Source organism: Acromyrmex echinatior, chromosome 2 (assembly GCF_024713525.1).
Source record: "Acromyrmex echinatior isolate Ae372 chromosome 2, ASM2471352v2, whole genome shotgun sequence".
Taxonomy (NCBI): Eukaryota; Metazoa; Arthropoda; class Insecta; order Hymenoptera; family Formicidae; genus Acromyrmex; species Acromyrmex echinatior.
Genome location: NC_141853.1, coordinates 19,344,685 through 19,365,426, shown reverse-complemented (window position 1 = coordinate 19,365,426; position 20,742 = coordinate 19,344,685). Strand labels below are relative to the sequence as shown.

General features: G+C 35.6%; 1 protein-coding gene across 1 annotated transcript; it reads right to left on the bottom strand.

Annotated features, from left to right (window-relative positions):
• Positions 1–3,767: 3,767 nt before the first annotated feature.
• On the bottom strand, positions 3,768–13,764 carry LOC105143545 (silk gland factor 1). Its single transcript, XM_087403372.1, has one exon. It carries the CDS (start codon positions 11,871–11,873, stop codon positions 10,365–10,367), a length of 1,509 nt encoding a protein of 502 aa, XP_087259498.1. The 5' UTR covers positions 11,874–13,764; the 3' UTR covers positions 3,768–10,364.
• Between the last annotated feature and the right edge of the window lie 6,978 nt (positions 13,765–20,742).

Below are 20,742 nucleotides of genomic sequence, written 5' to 3'. Positions count from 1 at the left end.
AATATCCAAAATTTTATATACATCTTGGTTAGAATTGATCTAAAAAAAAAAACAAAAAAAAACAAATATTTTTTATTGTTGCAAGAGCATTACATTCCGACGTAACATTCTCTTCTTTTTCCGCATCTTTAAAATTTCGGAAGTCATCAACGAAAGTTATTTTGTAGCGCAATGCCTCTCGGTGCATTTGCTTCTCTCGAAGTGCCGCTTCTAATGGACACCTTCGCCGTCAATATTCTGGCGCATAACATGGTCGCCGATAATCCCCGAGGCTGCGAATCAACGCGTCGCTATACTAACGCGACGTACCGTGCATTTTCGTTATGCGCCGTGCGCGCGCGCTCCCGCTGCGTTCTCCAGCGCATGTGCGCGCGAGTGCGCGTGTGTACAAACATTGTTCATGATTTAGTCAAATATTGGCCGGATACACAGGTTTGTAGTGCCTCTCCGTGTATATCTGCCCGTGTATCATGTCGAATAATCCGCGGGAGATTGCACCTCCGCATAGCCGCCCGTTAACTAAGACTCGTTTACGGTGCTCATACGCGAACGCGATAGCGCTTGGGACACGCCACGGAGATATAGGTGGGCACGATCGCCGCAGCGGCACCTTATCGCCCACGATAATCCTAACGCTCGCTCGCTAACGCGACGCACGTATTACGTGCGTTCCCGCGGCTGTATTCGGACAATATTAGCATCTATATACGTACTTATATGCTTGCCGCGACCATGAAATGTGTATAAGTGACGATCTTTCAAAGCAGTATTTTGTCCCTTAAATCGGAATCGAGTGGGACGCTACACTTTACATAAATGCGTAGAACTTCGAATTTATATATTATATATTATATACTCCGATTCTACAAATTTTGTATTTAGAAGGAAAAAGAAAGTGAGGGAGTTAGATATCCGTATTTTAATTTTTCTTACTAATTAAATGCATTTTTGTTTCGAAAAGAAAAGAATCAAAAAATATTAGATAACATTTATTGAAATATTATTTTGTGTATCTATAGATTTATTAGTAATGTAAATATCTTTTGAAAGAGGATTTTCGAAATTTAATAAAGATTTGAATCTCGTTACACGTCAGAAGACAAAATTTCACACTAGATGTGTTAGTTTAGGGCTTGACCAGATCAATAAAATTAAGATATCGATATATAATTGAAATTTTCATAAAGTGACACAGGAGCAGAAGATAAGATAGCGGAAACACTTCGAAATTCCGACCATTCTGAAGAAAGCAATAACTAACAGAAGCAACTCAAAGAATGTCACATTCTAAAATTCAATAAATCGACAATCGCTGGATCAAGATAAATAATGAGATAATTAAAACAAAGATTTTATTCATATTTTATAAATTTCATGTGGTATAAATTTTTCTAAAATAAATATTTATATATTTTCGTCTTATAATCGCCAGCATGCAAATGTAAGGATGAAAGAGATACGCGCGCATAAGTAAATTTGTATAACTAATTTTGCCAATATCGATTCGAAAATATATAGAAAGAAAGTATATATTTACTCTTTCCTACGTCATATTTATTTAATTTTATCTCTCTTAAATGAGTTCACGCATTTAAAACAATTATCGTATATTTTCTTTATGCTGAAAGAAAAATAATAAAAAAAAGAGCAAGATGAAATTTTGTCCAATTTCAGTGTTTCAATTTTCTTAATAAAGTGTGCTTTTATCAGGATATTACGCAGGAAAGATTAAAGTTCCATTTCATAAAATTCAAAGTTTTCAATTCTCTCCAAACGTATTTCTCGATTGCTCGATGATCAATTAATCTTCTCAAACGCCGGATCAGCATTTCCGGCTTTCACTCCGGATTACTGCTCGTCGAGCCGCGCGGTAAATCGGCATTGAACGAGCGGATTGCAGCATATACAGATTAGGAAATTTACACAAGATACTCGATCGCACTTGGCCAACAAAAAGCTTAAGGTCAATGAGTACAAATCGAGTGTACTCTCGCGCAAATGTTCCGGAATCATAGTTAAATATTATTACACTGACAGCGAAACGCGCTGCGGCGCTTAATAAATGCGTGGATTCGAATAGTATTGAATGATTGATATAATTGCGGAAAAAGATGATCGAAGAATTGATCTATAAATTTTCAAACTAATCGTCACAGCACTATTTCAGTTTATTTTACGATCAACTGTGAAATAAAAATTTTCTTTGCAAATTATATATATTTACTCGAATCATAGACATTACTTAAATTTTCATTTCCGAAATTTACATTAATCACACTTTAAGAATTATACACGAAAAAAATCATTTTGCTGAAATATCTAAGAATTTAGCTAAATACAGATATGAAAATAATTTTATTGGACCATCAAAATATATAATTATGTAAGACATTCAAACATAATGAGCAATACTGAAAAAAATTTTTGACATTCTAGCAACCTGACTTGAACGTCCTACATAATTATTTTGAATAACAAAATTATTTTTAGATCTATACCTAGCTAACTTTTTAGATACTTTAGCAAAACGTTTTTTTTCCCATGTATCTGCATTATTTTTAATTCTTTGATAGGTAAAAATATAGGAGGTAAAAATATTGATTTTAAAATTTATCTGACACACAACTTTTCTCCCTCGACTATCCGTTATTCGTTAAAACATCGAATAAAGACAGTTATTCATACAGTTATCATGACAGTAATTTTTGTGACTCGCTTGACCAGAAAAGATGCCGCCAATACACGTGCCAGCGTGCCTATCTCATTTTTAATCTGCCCACTTATCCTCTTCGAGCCTTCCACATACATGTATTTGCGTTATCATGCCCGAAATCAATCGATCGTTATTGATAACCTGACTGAAGGTTTGTTTGCCGTTGACACGATGTTGTCCAAAGCTCTTCGATGTTGCTTTTTGCAGTAGCTGTGGCTATCTTGAATGAATTGTGAGATAGGCACTCGTAGTGCCAAATAAAAATAGTGCAACAGAAATTAAAGATGTAATTATATTAAATATTTGATAACGTAATTTAATTTAAAATAATCTAGAATTTTTAAAGATTTATTCTATTCCAAAATTTCGATGTAGCAAGTCTATTATATTAAAAAGTCTAATATATTAAAAAGATACAATATATTGTAGATCCTATTTATTATAAGTTTGTTATTTGCCGTATGTTTTATTTATACTGAAGATATGATGCATGCAAGAACCGTGTGTAAATATCATATATTATAAATATATAATAATCAATTGAAAATTATGTGTAACACAGCAGCTTATGATAAGAATTTTTAATTTAATGTGACATCATAAATTATGCTGTATATATTTCACTGGATGTACAATATGATAAAGACAACCGAAGATGCCATTCGCTAATCGCAAATAAATATTATAATGATCACAATTTGCTCAACGGATTATCCGACCGGAATGCCGAGATATTCGTCATTTGAAGAAATGAATTTAATGAATTGAATATACAGCATCAACTGCAGTGTAATATCGTTTGTTTTGACAAAAGTAACAATTAATGCAACTGTTTACATATCATTTGCATATGGAACATTCGGTATTCAATGTATTTTAATTAATTTCACCGCAAGATCAATGTTGGATAAAAATATAATTATGCGCAGCTCTCTTTCTCTGTATATTTTCCCCCTCTGTTTTTTATGATAGAATCCGTGAGAATGAAAGGAAGTAGAAAAGGATTGTTGTAAATTGTCAGAGGAAGAATAATTTGCGAAAAAGACAGAAATAGTTCAGTTTTCGTAGAAATACGTAAATTTATTGAAACATTTACAGCCTTCTCATTAATTCGTCGCTCTTTTCACTCTCTCTCTCTCTCTCACACACACACACACACACACACACACACACACACACACAAAATGCAATCTATCTTTTTCTCTCTTTCTCCCTAACAACAGCATAATTTTCTCTTTTCGCATCTACCTCTTTCACTCGTCCTCTTTCACTCTTTTTTTGTCATTTGATCTCTTGAGAGTTGGGCGACGTATATTTATTAGACATAGGCAGGTTCGATTGAGAACGATGCCGAAGTGTCGAAAGTACAATCAAAGATTCGACATAATTTATAATACATTTTTCGAGAAATCTATCGCGCGCCAATTCTCGCGAATAAATACAGAGATTATCATTCTCACATATCTGTATCACCAAAGTCTGAATTTATTGAAATTAATTAATTATAAGTTTCGATTCCTGGACAGCATACATGTCGCAGCGATAAATGAATAAAAGACTCTCAGAAACGATGGAACGGTCCAAGGGACAGTGAAAATGTGTTTAACATGAGATTTCGTAATTTCGAGATTTGCATTTCACGCGTACCCCGCCTTGAGAGGTTTCGGTAGGATTCACTTCCTTCCTTTATTTCATTCCTTTTTTGATCGACTCTCAACAGCAGGAGAATCTGGAATCGACCGTAAAAATTTCATAAAAAATTTCCTGAATTCTCAATACGCGAAATCATATTGAAATCTCAATATCTTTGTGAAGGAGATTCATATCGCATCAGTTTCCAAAGATTTTATATACTTGAAACATATTCTTATACAAGTGTCATTTTTCATTATGATCGAACCCAGATTCTTATGCATAAAAATAATTATTAGCGAAGAAATTTGGGATTTAATGTATTTCACTGTAATTTCACAAAATTACAAATTCGATATTATGGAAGAGAAGATATAACAAATTTTAATTTTGAGCAAAAAAAAATTTCTTTTTAGTATTTTTATCGGAAGATAAAATTTTGACATTTATCAAATAAAAAATAAAAACAAAAAGTAAAGCAAAGAATTAACCTAATAATAGATTCACGATAAATGTAATCGTGGCGATGATGATATAATATAGGATACGGTCAACGCGATGCTACAAAGCTTTAAAGCAATTTTTGATTGGTCAATTTGTAAAATTCTTTTTTTCTAATTGGTCCAAACCAAACGCTTCAAAGCATTTGTAGTGAGACTGACCGCAACCTTAATGATAACAATAATTAGCGATCTTCCGTGACGCGCAATTTATTATTTACAGATGTACACAAGTTGATATGTATTTCGAAAGCATCCATAAATTTTTAGTTTAATTAGAAGTTTTCTAATTCGCATTATTAGAAAATTTTTAATTGTAATCTCATTGTTTTTGTCAAGATGATGAAAGGTTAACGTTTTGTTACATAATAGATGCATCTTACATAGTGTAATTGCTGACTTTTAAAATCACGTTATTTTTTATTTTTGCAGCGCATATGTGCTAAGTAATAATATATTTATTTAACATCGACAATCGGATTTAATAAAAATTCGTAAAAGAAAGTTAACTTGCAGCACGTAAGAATGGAGCATATAAGAAAATTAACGAAATCACGAGCTATTCTAAAATTTCCAAAGTAATATTTGATTTTCAATGATTCGCCAAAAGCAAACAAGATTTCACTTTCTTCGATATTAATAAAGCTATATTGCGATGACGGCCTTCATAAATTTCAGATTCATGAAGTAGCGCTGCAAATGACCTATCGAATTACATAGCCAATAAAATGCGTCGTTTACATGGAATCGCGAGATTCCTGTCACACACGCTCGCCTCCTGCGTTAATTATGAATATTTTTTTTCTATTCAATAACGCAACTTAAGTCGCTCGACTCTTAACTTAGCCTTTTGCACTCAAATGTTGACTTACAAAAATTGCGCAGTCATATGACACAAGATATGTAAGCGAGCAAATTCTGTGTCACTTGTATTGTGCATTGAATTGTTTTATCTTAGGGAATCATTAAATTGACTTACGCTGTTTTTTAATGCTGATATAATAAAACTATCGTCACAAAAATTGCACCAACATTTGTCTGACACTAAACGAGCGATCGTTTATTATTTTATCATATAGAACATTTCTCGACTTAATTGCTCGATATACTGAAATGATGATTGATCTAATGATCGTGTCAGTTATTTTTAATAAAAATAACTAACTTGCAAATTATATTATGAATATATTATAATATCATATTTATTCTAATTTATTATAATGCATTCGAGGAATGCTAAAAATTAATACAATCTCAATCTGGACAGAATTATTCAACTTTAGATTGCAGTATTCTCTTTGAGAATGTTTACACGCGTTATTTTACAAATAATATATTAATATATCGTATCGTTTTAGCCGCAAATCTAAATAAATTTCTTCTAGGACAAGTAGAATATCTTGAATGGTCTTTTATCGTCTGCACAATGCGAATACGTGTGCGACAGTATAAAAGTATGCTTTCGAAATACATAATGCGAAATATCACGTTTGCCTAGTTCGCTTTTTCTCTCTTTCTCTCTTTCTTTCTCTATCTTGCTCTTCCGTCATCTCTTTCATTCATTCTCTTATGTTCTATTGTATGTATATACTTAAAGCGCACTTTAAGCGACCTATATCTTGTGACAGAATTCAGGATAAAACTTTTTATGCTGTGCAATACAAAAAATATGTTTGAAGACTCAAAATATACGGATACACGTATACGGAATATGTATACGTATACGGAATACACGGCACATTAAATGCAAAATATGACAGAGAATTCCTATCTCAAACTTTGTCACGTATCAAGATCACTTGAAGTAGGCTTAATATAATGTATTGATAAAGATTCCATTTATATGTACCTATACATAATCATATGTATATATATATATATATATATATATATATATATATACATACATATACTCTCTTTAACATGTAATATTATACATCATGCGTATTTACGATATATACGGGTTATCTACAGATATTATACAAAAAACGCGGGGCATTTTCTTCGCTCTCAAACGAGAATTAACTATTATTTATCGACGTTTAGCTGACGAAGTACGCGCGTTTCGTATACTTCCTGTGAATGCACGCTCGTGTCCTCATGATGGACACCGGAAATGCGTAAAATGCGTGGATTACGCGGCCACGCGGAGTGCTTGAATAATATATATATATATATATATATATATATATATATATATATATATATGTATATTTATACGTGCCCTTTCTCTCTCGCGCGATGCGTACATTCATTAATTTATATTTATTTTCACGTATAGTATCACAAGTTTTGCCGACACCGCTCTCACTTTTTCGCTGGCACTGCTTGTCGAAGCTTACGCCGCTCCCTTGCCGCAATAACGCGCCCCTTTCAACGGGGTGCGCCTTTAATATTAGTCAATGATTTTCAAGTACCGATCGGTTCATCGCCGCGAGGCTCATGCAATCGTAATAAGCATCGTATATAATGAATTGCTTGCGATTTTTTATTATCCTTAGGCGATTCTCATGGATACGAGATGTATGACTGTTGGGGATATCAAAAGCTCAAATCTACCCTCATTGGAACCGAGTTTACAAGAAAGAAATCATTATTTATACACAACATTATTACTTTATTATTCTCTTATTGATTGTATTTCATATAATTCGATTGCGAAATTGAAGAAAGAAAAAATATCATCGACATGTAAGCCAGAGATTTTCACGAGAGGCTAAATTGAACTTATTGTTCTTAATAAAAAATAATTACGAAATAGTTACAATAAATGCATAAAAATCGGATTTAATGATTGATGATCATTAATAATTAATGATTGATTTAATAGAGACATCATCACATCCACATAAATAGTATTTCCGATGAAATCTTCGTTATAGTACGGATTATATTAATTTGTTTTAAAATCGATATTATGCCGTCATGTCGATATTGTTCAACAAATTTGTAAGATTGTCAATTAAGGCAATATCGTGTAGTTGAGGGATTGTTGATAATAATTACCAGCGATTACACGACTCAATGAGGTATAAAATCTTTCTGCCTTTCATGGTAAAGGGAAGCAAACGATAGCTAATAACGAGAAGTCAACATTGTTTGCACTCTGATGAGTTGTATTACCTAATAACTGTATGAATAATATGAAAATAAATAATTTGCAAACATAGAGAAAACGTATTTAATTCGGATAATATTAATCTTTATATAATATAATAACATATCGTAAGTTATTATATTATTATAAAATGTTCAGTTTGTTTTTTTCATTTCTTTGCTTGCTTTTTTTTCGTTTCATATTGTCTTATCTTCCATATATAAAATCTCACTTTCTTTATATAAAACGTCGTCGGTCATTTAATATTCAATATATGTATAAAATGTATGTACCTATTATGTTAAAGATACATACATATAATTTCATTGGAAAAATTGATTTTGCATATAAACAATTCTATAAAAATTATAATGAAATTATTTATATATGAGTAATAAAAAGGCGAGCATAAGAAGAAAAACGAAATAATTTTGAATTTCGTAATTGTGAATCATGTTGAAATGATTGAATAAAGTGAAATTGTCGTTGAATAAAAACCAAGAAGACATAAAATCAAGAAGAGTCGATATTAAATTTTATTTAATACGATTGTATAAAATATACTTTTGGTCTTCTTTTTTGCGTTCCTTTTCAGTTTTGTTTTCTTTTTATTAATTTTGTTAAACAAAATTTTTGTAAATTTAACTCGAAGATGGTAAAACGATGGAAGACGATCGTAAATACTCAAGTATGTGTCGGATTATTACATAATCTCTTGATGTGATGATGTGCAAGAAATAGAGTACCGACGAGATGCACAGCATCTAATTGCCTAAGAGTATGTCGATGTTACTCAAATATATCATAAAAATCTCTCTTGCGATACAGCGGACTCGTACGATGATATCAAACTGCTCAGCTTTGATAAACGGGAATACGGAATGCAGGATGATTCAGTGCCGATCATTCAAATACTTCCTCCGAACACCTATCCCCGATACAGAGCAGATAAATTCAATGGGTGGATTATGAAATAAAGATAACATTAAGATAAGTTATAACCAAACATTCGAAATAGAAGGAAAAAAACGTAGAGATACTTTCCCACGAAACACATTTGTAATTGTAAAATGTTTCAATAAGAACAAAATTCCATTCACAATTTTATACGCCGTGTATTTCGACTCTCAAACGTTCTCGTTATTGTACGCCAAAAAATTATGAATTAGTACTCTCTCACGAATTAAAGATGTCGTCTAAAGTGGGTTTTAATCTCCTCTATCACGATTGTTGTTTGCAATTGTACTTGAAACGATGCTTACGAAGTCATTGTCAGTTAAGTGACAACACACAGTAACGGACATAAGTTTAAGCAAATGTAATAGATCGTACACATGTAAATATTTATTTCCCTATCTGCTTTCTTGTTTTCTGAACATAATACATATTATATTCGTGACCTCCTTAAAGTTTTGGGCATATTTAAGAATGTGAATAATATTCTACAAATTTATTTAAACTCGCGTATCCATATTCTCTTTTATTATTAAATATTCTAGAAGCAGCTTCATAGAAAATGCAATAAATGATAAACTATAAATATAACGAATTTTAGAGATAATTTTGATCAATGACAATGAATGTATAAAAATATAAACTTATATAAAATACAAATACAAACTATATAAAAATTTACTTTTTTTCGCACTATTGCATAGTTATGTAAAAAAATTAATTTTCATGTAATCTATATTCATCAGTTATTGTGTAACGTATAAAAGATAATTCCATCTTTATATTAATCTATTTATAATAATGTAAATTGATTTTTTATTCTATTTCTTATAAGAATAAATAGTAAATTGTGTGGATATGAATACAAAAATTCTTTATAAAGAGAATAGTAATTTAGGAAATATTTTTAGATTCTCTGACAAGCAACTTGAATAATGTGTGTATGAATATATCAAAGTAATAATAATAATATTATATTACATATATTTTACATGTAATGTGAAGACATATTACTTATAATTAATAAGAATAATCTCTAGAATATTTCGCCCAACAATTACGCAGTAACATAAAATATGTCAATCCTCGTGACGATGAACCATAATTCTCCGTGAAATACCCCGAAGCCTACCTCTCGGCGAGTTTACCGTCTGTAGACGATGTTCTCCTCTTCCTCGTCCTCGTTCTCATCGTCGTACTCATCGTCATCATCGGGTGGCCAACAGACAACGGCGTCGACGGCGTCATCATCAGTGTTGTCGGTACGACGTGCGCGTCGACGTGGCTGTGCTCGCGGTGGTGACGAGAAGGTCGAGGAGGTCGCAGGCGACGTCGGCGCCACGTTGGTCGCGGACGCCGTGATCGCGGGCAAATCCGGCATCGGGGTTGGTATCGGTGCGGCAGCGGTCGCGACGTAAGCCGCGGCGGCAGCAACTCAGGCCAAAGCGTAAGGGTGGGTAGCGTGATGTCACAAGCCCGGTGCCGCGGTGGCGACAGCGGGCGGCGGAGGAGCGCTGGTGGTGGCCACGCTTGTCGCGTGATGATAAAGCGGACTCTGATAATACTCCTGATGATGATGATTCGTCATGTGCATTGGCCCGGCGGCGTTTGTACCGGCGTGCATGCCGTTGTGATGATGATGGCTGGGCGGCGCTGAATGCGCGTGCGGATGATGCGGCGAACCAAAGTTAGCGTAGCTCTGATGCAGCTGCTCGTACATCTTCATCTCGGGCGGCTTGGTATCCTGAGCACCGGGAGAAGTGCCCGCCGTATCGCGCGGCAATAACCTGTTGATGCTAAACGGATGATTGGCCGCCGTTCCGTAAAGCGGTTCCTGCTTCAGGCTGCCTGTCATGCCGTGATGCAGGCTCGCGGTATCGGACAATAGTTGCGGATGAATACCGCGGCTGACCATTGCGGTGAGTTCGTCGTGTGCAGCGCTGAGATCGGGTCCGAGAAGACCGCCAATGTCCGTGTCACTCTTCAGAGCGGTGTGATGCTGATGCAGACTCGTGTGATGGTGATGGTGCGAAGACACCAACGAGTGCAAGTCTTTATCGTCTTGCGGCTGTGGGCCGCCATGGTGGATGGACGAACCGGTCTTCTTGGAACCGGGCGCGACTTCGTGAGTGGATGGACTGTGTTGACCGGCGATGGTCGCGCCAGCTGCCACCGCTACCGTAGCTGCCGCTTGATGCTGATGTTGCTGGTGTTTGTTGCTTTGTCTGGTCAGCTCTTTTTTCTCGTCCTTGAACCTCTTTTGACGTCGTAAATAACAACCATTCTCAAACATATTACCGCTGTCAGGGTGCAGAGTCCAAAATGATCCTTTACCGGGTTTATCCGGCGTACGTGGCACCTTGACAAAGCAATCGTTAAAGCTTAAGGAATGCCTAATAGAGTTTTGCCAACGCTGCTGATTCTGCCTGTAAAATGGGAACAGATCCATGATGAATTGATAAATCTCCGAGAGAGTCAACATCTTGTGAGGCGCATTCTGTATCGCCATGGTGATCAGGCTGATGTAGGAATACGGTGGCTTCGCGTGAGTGTAACTACGTCGATAGGACTTGTCGCTGCGGGCACGCTGTAGAGCTGAATTCGGCGAGTCCGGTTCTGTTAGAGCGAGAGGATCCCGGCTGACGCCGGTGCCTCCGCCGGGAGTCAACGGACCGTATCCGACGGCACTCATACAGGCACCGCCGGCACCCATGGAAGCACCGCTGTAACCGCTCATCCCGCCGCCTCCCATCGACGCCATTCCCATTGCTGAACTCATGGTACTCATGTTAAAACCTCCAGCGCCCTGAGGACTGCAGCTGGGCCCGACTCCGACTCCCATCGACATGCCCATCGGTACGCATCCCATTGAGTTTATCGAGCTGTACGTGGGCGCCATGCTGCCCATACTGGACATTGCGGCACTGGTCATGGCACCCGCATCGCCGTACAGCTTTTGCGACTGAAGCATGGTCATAGAGCTCACCGGTGCCGGGGTGGCCTGCTGTCGCGTCGTCGCTGTCAAACGAGAATCATGAAATCCGCGGTACCACGGCTGCTGGCAGTCGGGTATTCCCTTAATTTTTCCACCGGATGAATCTGATATCGGTCCGCGCGCTCAGCTCGCTATAATCGAGGAATTCTCTAATTCTAGTCTTCTATCGCTGCTGAGTCACAAATCACAAGAAATGATCGTTATACGCACAGAAGACTCACGGAGAGATGCGCGACGAGTGCCTGAAGAATTCGCCTCACACTTAAAGAAAGAAGAACTTCACCAGAAAGAAGAACTTCACCAAATATTCTTCCTCAGAGCGGTGATGCACTGAACGGCACTGTATTGACGGAACTTTTTCTTTTGTCACAACCTGGAGCAGAAACGCTATTCCTTTCTACGCGAGAAGAAAAGTTACGAGAGCGTATCTTTACAGAATCTTGGAAGGAGTTGGGAGCGCGTACTGCGTTAGCAGAGAGCGACGAGTACCAAGGTGGCACCTGGTGAACTTTATTCACCTCTTATGCCTCTTCTTCCCGGAACACAATGCACAGTCCGTTTATTCACGGGAAGATGCGCATTCGATGCACACGAAGCTGACGGGAGCAAACGCGAGCGCGAAAGTGAGTAGGTACCCCCCCGCGGGAGAGTTAGGGGTAATTGTTACCCCAACACCATGGAGGGCAAAGCCGACGACAGGAAAAGAGCCCAGGCTCTCGCTCGCGTGTTGTACGACGTGGACGAGTGCGCGAAACAACACCAACCACTATATGGTGACGGCCGCTCGTCGGTCGCGCGCGCGGTCGGTTATTTGATCGAGCGGGGCTGCTGTTTGAGCCGCCTCACCACCTCTCACCACACACTCCGCCTCGCGTACCAACGAGTTTCTCTCTCCTCTCTCTGTGTGCCGTGTTGTGGATGGAGGCCGGTTAGCGAGTGTACTCCGCTACTCTTGAGTCGGCGGCTCTTGTTCAAATATACCCCACCATCGGCTGTGAGAGCCGCGCCCGACGTACCCGGGTCGACCAATCGCGGACCAGCCGTACTTCCGCTCGTGTTTCGTCCGACCAATCTGACGATAGCTTCGACGCGCCCGGCAGTCCTCCCGATCGCAGTATGAATCGCACGTCGTTGGATCGTGCGTGGCGCGCCACGGCCTTTTCCTCCCCTCCGACGCCGTACATTCCCCGACGACGGCGAAGCAAAACGTGATACGCGCATGCACCGTGGCCCGCGCGCGCGAGATCGTGAGCTCGTGGAGCGGAACTGGCTTGCGCAATTTCACACGAGACGCCCGGCTCCACGACGTTGCCGCACCGCGCCGCGCCGCACCGCACCGCACCGCACCGCGTCGCATCGCGCCGCGCCGCGTCACGCCACGCCACGCCGCGCCGCGCCGTGCCGTGCCGCGCCGTGTCGTGCCGTGCTGAATCAAGCCGGACCGCAACAGCCGCGCCACGGCATGGCTCGGCACAGCTCCTCTATCCCATGTCATGTTATCGTCTGCCACGCGTTTGATAACTGCCACCTTCGTCCGTGCGTGCGTACGTGACGCGCCCTTACGCGTCTTCTCTCGCGGACGATCTTGCCAACAATTTCCGGTGACGTGTATTTTCGCTTCATCCGATCAATTGTTACTCGCGTTTCATCTTTTTCTTTCCGACCTGTCGAATCGGTACTATTTTACAATAATGCATGAATTGGAGTAGTAACGTTGATCGGTTCATGGTATCGTTTCGTTAATTTACAAGTGAATCTGACGTGAACGAGGTGAACTATTTGAGATAGTGTCCAATGGAGACCGCGAAGAAGACCGGTTGATCCACGTGAGTCGCTATGGAATCGTCGGATGGAAAGTTTGGAATATACTACGTGGGGTACATAAGTATAATACGATATGCATTTTCTAGTTGTATTGCTATAAATCAATCATTTTATGTATTCTTATTTATTCGTTATTATGCTTTTATACTATAGATTTTATATCAGATTTATGATCGTATATTTCATAGACTTTGTATATATCAAATGAAAATGATGTGATATTTTTATTTGAATATATGATGTAATTACAAGAGAGAGAGATTTAACAAATGTTTTCAGAAGCTATATGAAAAAGAACTTTAAATAATATTTGATCTTTCTTAATAACAATAGTCAAACTTTCACATAAATTTGTATGCATTGACGACAATATAACCTTCGTATTTTGTATTAGTGATTCACATTAATTATTATTATGCATTTATTAGACTAAAGAAGAGTGTACGAATTCTTAGTTCGCATGCAAAGTTTGGATTAAAATCTCTAATCATCATTATCCATTTTTATCTTGTCTAAAAATTTTTTATCTCTTTCTCTCATTCAATCATATAATCTGATGAGTATAGTAAACTATATAAGTCTAAAGTGAATCTCTAAGATTGAATTGAATTGGTTGGATTATACATGGCTTAAAATAATGCCTTTCATTTCTATCAAAAATTTAAATGCGCGTTATGACTTGCTTTACTCGCTCGCTGTAAGTTCGCTCATTCATTTATATCATTTGACATTACTGTCAAACGTCTCTTTTGCATATATTTATATAAAAGGCTCTTTTGTCAATTGATATGCCATGATGTAGATTCGAAATTTTCTAATTCTTTTCCCGTATTGATATCGAGTGGACATCTTTCAGTTTCTCTGTCACCTTTTGAAACTGCATTTACTTTACTAGATAAAAAATAAGTGAGTTAGATAAGTGTCTAAGTATTTTATAGGAAAGAGAAACAAACGCTTTGCATTAAGCTATACCTATGTCTACCTACATTCTCCACCTACGATCTCATTTGAATTTTCATTGACGTCATTATAATTTTCTCCACGAGATCTCTTTTTTTGCGTAAATGTTATCGCGTGTCATTTACTATCTACACACAAGCATATCCTGAAGCATAAATAATTAATTGATTCTGATAGTTATTTTTTCTAATTTTTCGAAAATATCTCTGCCCTTCTCACGTGAACAAAGAATGTGTCAATGCTTTGTCTCAATAATGTCATAACTTAAAGGAATTTACTTAAGATAAGATAAACTTCTGACAGAACTATCAATGTAAGCAAATAGGTTTAATTTTTTTCTTATTAACAAAATATTAAATTATTCCTCGATTCTTTTCAAGATATTACCGAATAAAAATGAATTTTTACTTTAATTGTCAAGTCAATGTGAATATGCTATCTATAAGTCAATATGCTATCTTTTGAATTCACATTGCAAATACATCAAATATATATATAAATTATCTAAAATTCTTTCTAATCAATACAACATAGTATTGAAAAAATATATGTAATTTATGAGAATTATTAGTAATGAAGAAGATAAAAAGTTTCAAATCAGAATAAGATTGAAAATTTATTCTATAACATACTGGAGTTATAGAATAGGTCCTATTCTACAATATTCAGACAATGCAGAGTAATTTATTTATTAACTATTCTAGATTTAATCAAAATATTTGTTATTCAAGGAAGTAAAAATATTTTCTTTGAAATACAACTGTATATGTATAAGAAATTAACTTTTCCATTACTTTCTTATGTCGAAATTATTGTTGTTTTTTATTACGATATCTGAGAAAAAAGATTGAAGACGCATTATGTGTCTAATCTATGACAATACTTTCAATGAAATCACAATATTCTATAAAAGGCTTTATTTTTTTTCTTAAATATTTGTTTTGAAACTTATTTAAAAGAGGGTGCCGTGATAAATCTTGTTATTGTCGATCTTACATCAATTCTAACAAATAATAATTTTCAAAAACAAAAATGCTTATCGAGATTCTATTCTTTTTCTGAAGATATTTATTCTCCAGATTCTAACATCTCTCATTAAACTCGCTATTAAACATTTAAAAAAACTAATAAATATCGAAGAATTGCAGTTATTAATATTGAATAAATTCGAAAGAATAGAAAATAATAAATATTACAACTATCTTCATCCCTTGATGCAAAAATGTCGAAAATTTATGTGAAGCGCATTGAGAGCTTGTATTGAGAGCTAAAAAACGTTTATGACAATGAATAGCTGCGTCATTTTGCTCTCTCTCTGATCGATCCCGTCGGCGTCCTCCGACATGGCGTCCATTAGCCGACGGGGAGTAACCGACAGCACGTAACGGTCGCACTAGATAACATGCATATTTCTTTCAACTATTCTTTCTACACTTATATAATTGTTACAATTAAAGTTGCATGATACATACTAGAAATTATTTCGGCATATTACGGAATTAACCTACTCATACCGTATAGCATTACGAAAAAAAAGTCTGAAATAAAAATAAGAAAGAATGCAGATGTATAAAATTATTTCATGTTCTTATTTACGAGAAAATTCAATAAAAAAGATTTTTATGAAACTAATTATGCCCTCTTCCAAATAGTTTTGAGAATTATCTTACTGAATCTCTTACTGTAATCTTTTTTATGTTTTATGATCGTATACCTGGTGCGTATATATCTGATCGTATACCTTATACCTGATTTTTTTGTGAGTGAACCTATTACATTGAAGACAAAGAGTTACCGACAAAGAGTTTGCCGACAATATGTTCGTTGAAACCATTTCGTTGACACCAAATTTCAGCAATATTGGTATGTTCGCAGACGTTCGCATTCATTGCGAACAAATGCATTCTATTTTTACCAGAAATTTTCGATCATTGGAAACAAAACTCCCGCAGAATAGGTAAAATTCTATCGTTACAAAGAGGACGAATTAATTGCGAGTTCAATCGAATATGCAACGAAGATAAAACATAGAGTGTAAGTACGAAATAATATTTATGCTTTTTAAATGGAAATATTTGAGAGATATTATCTAAAGATGTGCTTTGTTAACGGTACATAAAAGTTAGTAAATGTATATGTGGGTCAATGTTTATGTCAGTGAATGTACATACTACTGGCTAGACATGGTCTCGACGAGATAATGTCAATGAAAACATTGTCAGCGAAATCTTTATCGATGATCTCAATGTAAACTCCTCGTTATAGACTATTTTTTTCGTATAATTAACATATTATATAATATCTTGAAGTATTCATTTTTTTTTTTCAGAAAATGTTACAGAAAAATCAAAGAACTTCCTATGCTATAAGAATAATATAATTTTGTACAGAAAATTGTTTTAATGAAATACATTGAAAAGGTTAATTTATTAATTTTGTAACCCGATTTCGACAACATTATGAACTAATAGATAACATCCCCTTATGCTTCAAAAAGAGAAAGATTTTCCATTCTTGTAGTCACTCGATCGTAAATGTCATAAGATTATCTCAGGAGATATGTTTTCGAAACTATTTTGTTTCCTTTTTTATTACAATGTGATCATTTCTAAAAGATAATTCTAAAAAAAAGAGAAAAAAGGGAATATTAACTTAAAAAATAAAGTATATTTAAAAACACAATACGTACTTTATTTTACGCAATGGTTTTACATTTTTTGTAATTACTTGGAAATTTTAAGCTCTATGGAATTCGAAGGTTTCTTTTTTATTGCTGCACTGGACTGCACTAAAACTTTTTTTCGCTTTCACTAAATATTAAACGTCTATTTCCCTTTATGAAGTATGTACTAGTTTTGATGTAAAAAATAATGTTGTTCCCTCAGGCCTATTTAATTCTTTGAGGATGAGAGCTTTCTAACAAAAAAAATTTCAAGAAAATCTTTTCTAAGAATTGCTTAGGATTACTGAATTCGAGTATGAATTCTAAAATTTAAATTTCAAAAAAATTGATTGTCGTGAAACTTGATTTTAAGAGGTTTTTATATCATCGAGAATTTTGAATGTGTGAGTCTAAAAATGTCAATTTTTCAAAAAAATATATAACTAATAGTAATGAAGAAGAATCTAATGTCACAGCCATCACAGGACACAATTAGAATTTGGATGTCAGTTTGGAAAACAATATATAATACTGTTTATGTAGCACTAGTGTGTTTCAAATAAAGCAAAACTTAATATTCGTAATTAAAAATTTTCTAAATCTGAGTTTTATGATAATCAGATTATTTTTTAAATTTCTGTCTGTCATTGGATTCTCTATTTTGAATTTTTGATCTCAGATTCGAATAAAACACTATTAAATTATCTCATAGGCCAAGTCTCATAAATTGTTTATAAAAAATGAAAAGGAATGATCCTATAAAAGGTTAAAGCGTATAAAGAAAACATATTTTTATTTAATAAAACATGTTGATTTTGAATATTCTAGTTTAAAGTTTCCGAAAATATTATCTCTGCGACAAATGTACTGTCTAGTATGCGAAAATTCTTCGAATGTCATTTATAAAATATAATTCGTATATTCCGAAACTATAAATCATATCTCAAAAACGGTGGTAAACATGATTTGAAGTCTTTCCTCGCCTGCGAACCTCTTTATTTGTTCGCAGGGAATGCTGTTTAAATAACTTTCACATAAGTTTGCATAAAAAGCGAAATCCCGTGAGCAGCAGCGACTCATTCATAGCTTTATGATCCAATCCGGCCCGAAGCGCGAAAAGAAAATCGCAGGATATCGTTCCGTCTATACAGCGATCGACGTCGAGGAATCGACGGCACACAACTCGATGATTCAAGCGTTTAGAGTCGGCTAATACTTTACTTGAGAGATTCGTAAACACACACGTATATACAATATGTGTATATATGTATGTACAGGCGCGTTCACAAACGAGCAACGACGCGTTCGTTACAACGTTAGATCCTCGCCGAGCACCCACCTGTACACCGTGTCTTTATCGAGCCACGAATTGTTTGCGGAATGAAAATATTGTCCCTGTAAACAAGTGACTACATTGTGCCGAGCGCGCCGTTCTCTTCGTTATAACAAATCGCTCCCTCCGCGCCGCTTGGTCCCTTGGAACGCAAGTACACGCAATTGAGAGAGAGAGAGAGAGAGAGAGGAGAGAGGAGAGAGGAGAGAGGAGAGAGCTGTTTGTTTCGGTTAGGACAAATCCTTAATCTACGATTAAACAACGATTTGCTATTTGACCTAGATTATCGCGTATCGCGGGCCTTCATCGGCCCGACCGAGCACTCAACAATCGTGCGTAAATGCAGCGATTATTAAATGCATAAATATACAAGCAAACAGATAATTTTTGCACATATAAGTATTTTGAAAAAAATCTTCTTTCTGCAACAACTCAAATAGATGACTAATTATGAAATTATTCCACACGATGAAATGAACGGATTTTTTAAGCAGAAAGGTATTTTTATTGAAAAAAAAAGGAGAGCAAATTTTTCGATTACAACAATTTCTAAAGGCTTATTCTTGAATTTTCAAGTGTACTTTTTAATTTAACAAAAATTTCATTCAAGATTGAATCACGTTTTACGAGATATTTACATTTAAGTAATGTTTTTAAATTATTTAATTATTTAATCTGAATTAATGAAATATGGATTAATAATTTTTCAATTATCGTTGATATTGAATTTGTATACTTGAATTTAATTCCTAATATCAATCATTATATATAAAAGTTTTGAAAGAAATGTTTTTCGAACTAAATTCATAGCTGTTAAAAAATTTATTAAGCATTATTTATATAATTTTTGTTGCGAAATAATCGGCGCAATCGGGATAGAATTTTTTAATTTCATTTTCATTTACTAAGGGCAAATGCGTTATATTGCGTGATTACGCAAATTCATGGTGCACCAGTCCTAGAGCAGTTTATTTGAAAATTTTATCTGCTCGAAATTGCTCCGTTTAATTTTTATTTGCCGCGGTTGATTACCGATTCATTTATTATTCACGAATGGATTACAACGTAATCGTATGTTGCAAATATATTGCTACTCATTTAGCGATATTAAATCAAGTATATTTTATATTCGACATTTTAAAACTTGAATAATCAATGTTAATAATGCTGAAGAAAATTTTGCGTAAAAATAAAAAACAATTGCCTTTTTATTGTCATGTAGAGATTAAAGATTGATATATGTACATTTAAAACAAATTACCTTTGCAAAATATCTCTGCAAGTATTAAAAAGTTATCTGTGTCTTTTAATATAAATTAAAGAATGGTAATCATTATCAGTATATCAAGGGGCTCTTCTATTTGTTGTATTTTCAAACTTGAGAAGCGTGAAATAGCTAAATAAAGTAAAAAACTCGGCTTTTATATAGTCAAGTTCCGTGACGCATTAAACGTTTATGTAAACCACATAATATACTCGTGCTCGATCATTGGGTATATTACCTGGCGATCGAGTTAGTGTGTGCCTGGGATTGTTTAACTTTCGTGAGCCGGAAAAGGTGCAAGTCCGAGGTCCCCGGGTAGCTTGATAAAAAGTGTTTTGTCATTTTTATAAGAGGGACAAAGAGGGTGACAGAACGAAGGAACAGCCGGCTGGACCGACTTTGTGAAGTTCCTTCCTAAAGGATCCTACCTGGATCCACGTGGGTGGTCCTCTTTCTCTCTCTTTCTCTCGCCCCTCGTATTATTAACGCCGGTGATAACTCGTAGGCACACAAGGTTATACAGCCCTTCCTTCTCTCGGACCTTCATTCGTTTCCATTCTTTCTGTATGTGTTGTATTGCTATCTGAATGGCGCTCGCTTCGTACATCTGCGAAAAGGGCAATCGTATATTCATGGAGACGAAGATCTTTCAGATTCCATCCTCCTGTATCTATTTACTCATTCATACATTTTCATTTAGAGCTTTTCAACACCAAATTATTTTTCGACACATTAGAAGATAAATTTCAACATTTTCTTTTCTACAAAAATATATCTCTATATCTTTTTCTTTATGAAACAATAAAAC

What these genes read in the sequence shown, in the direction of transcription:
- LOC105143545 (XM_087403372.1), bottom strand. Translation starts at nt 11,873, where the DNA reads ATGACCATGCTTCAGTCGCAAAAGCTGTACGGCGATGCGGGTGCCATG.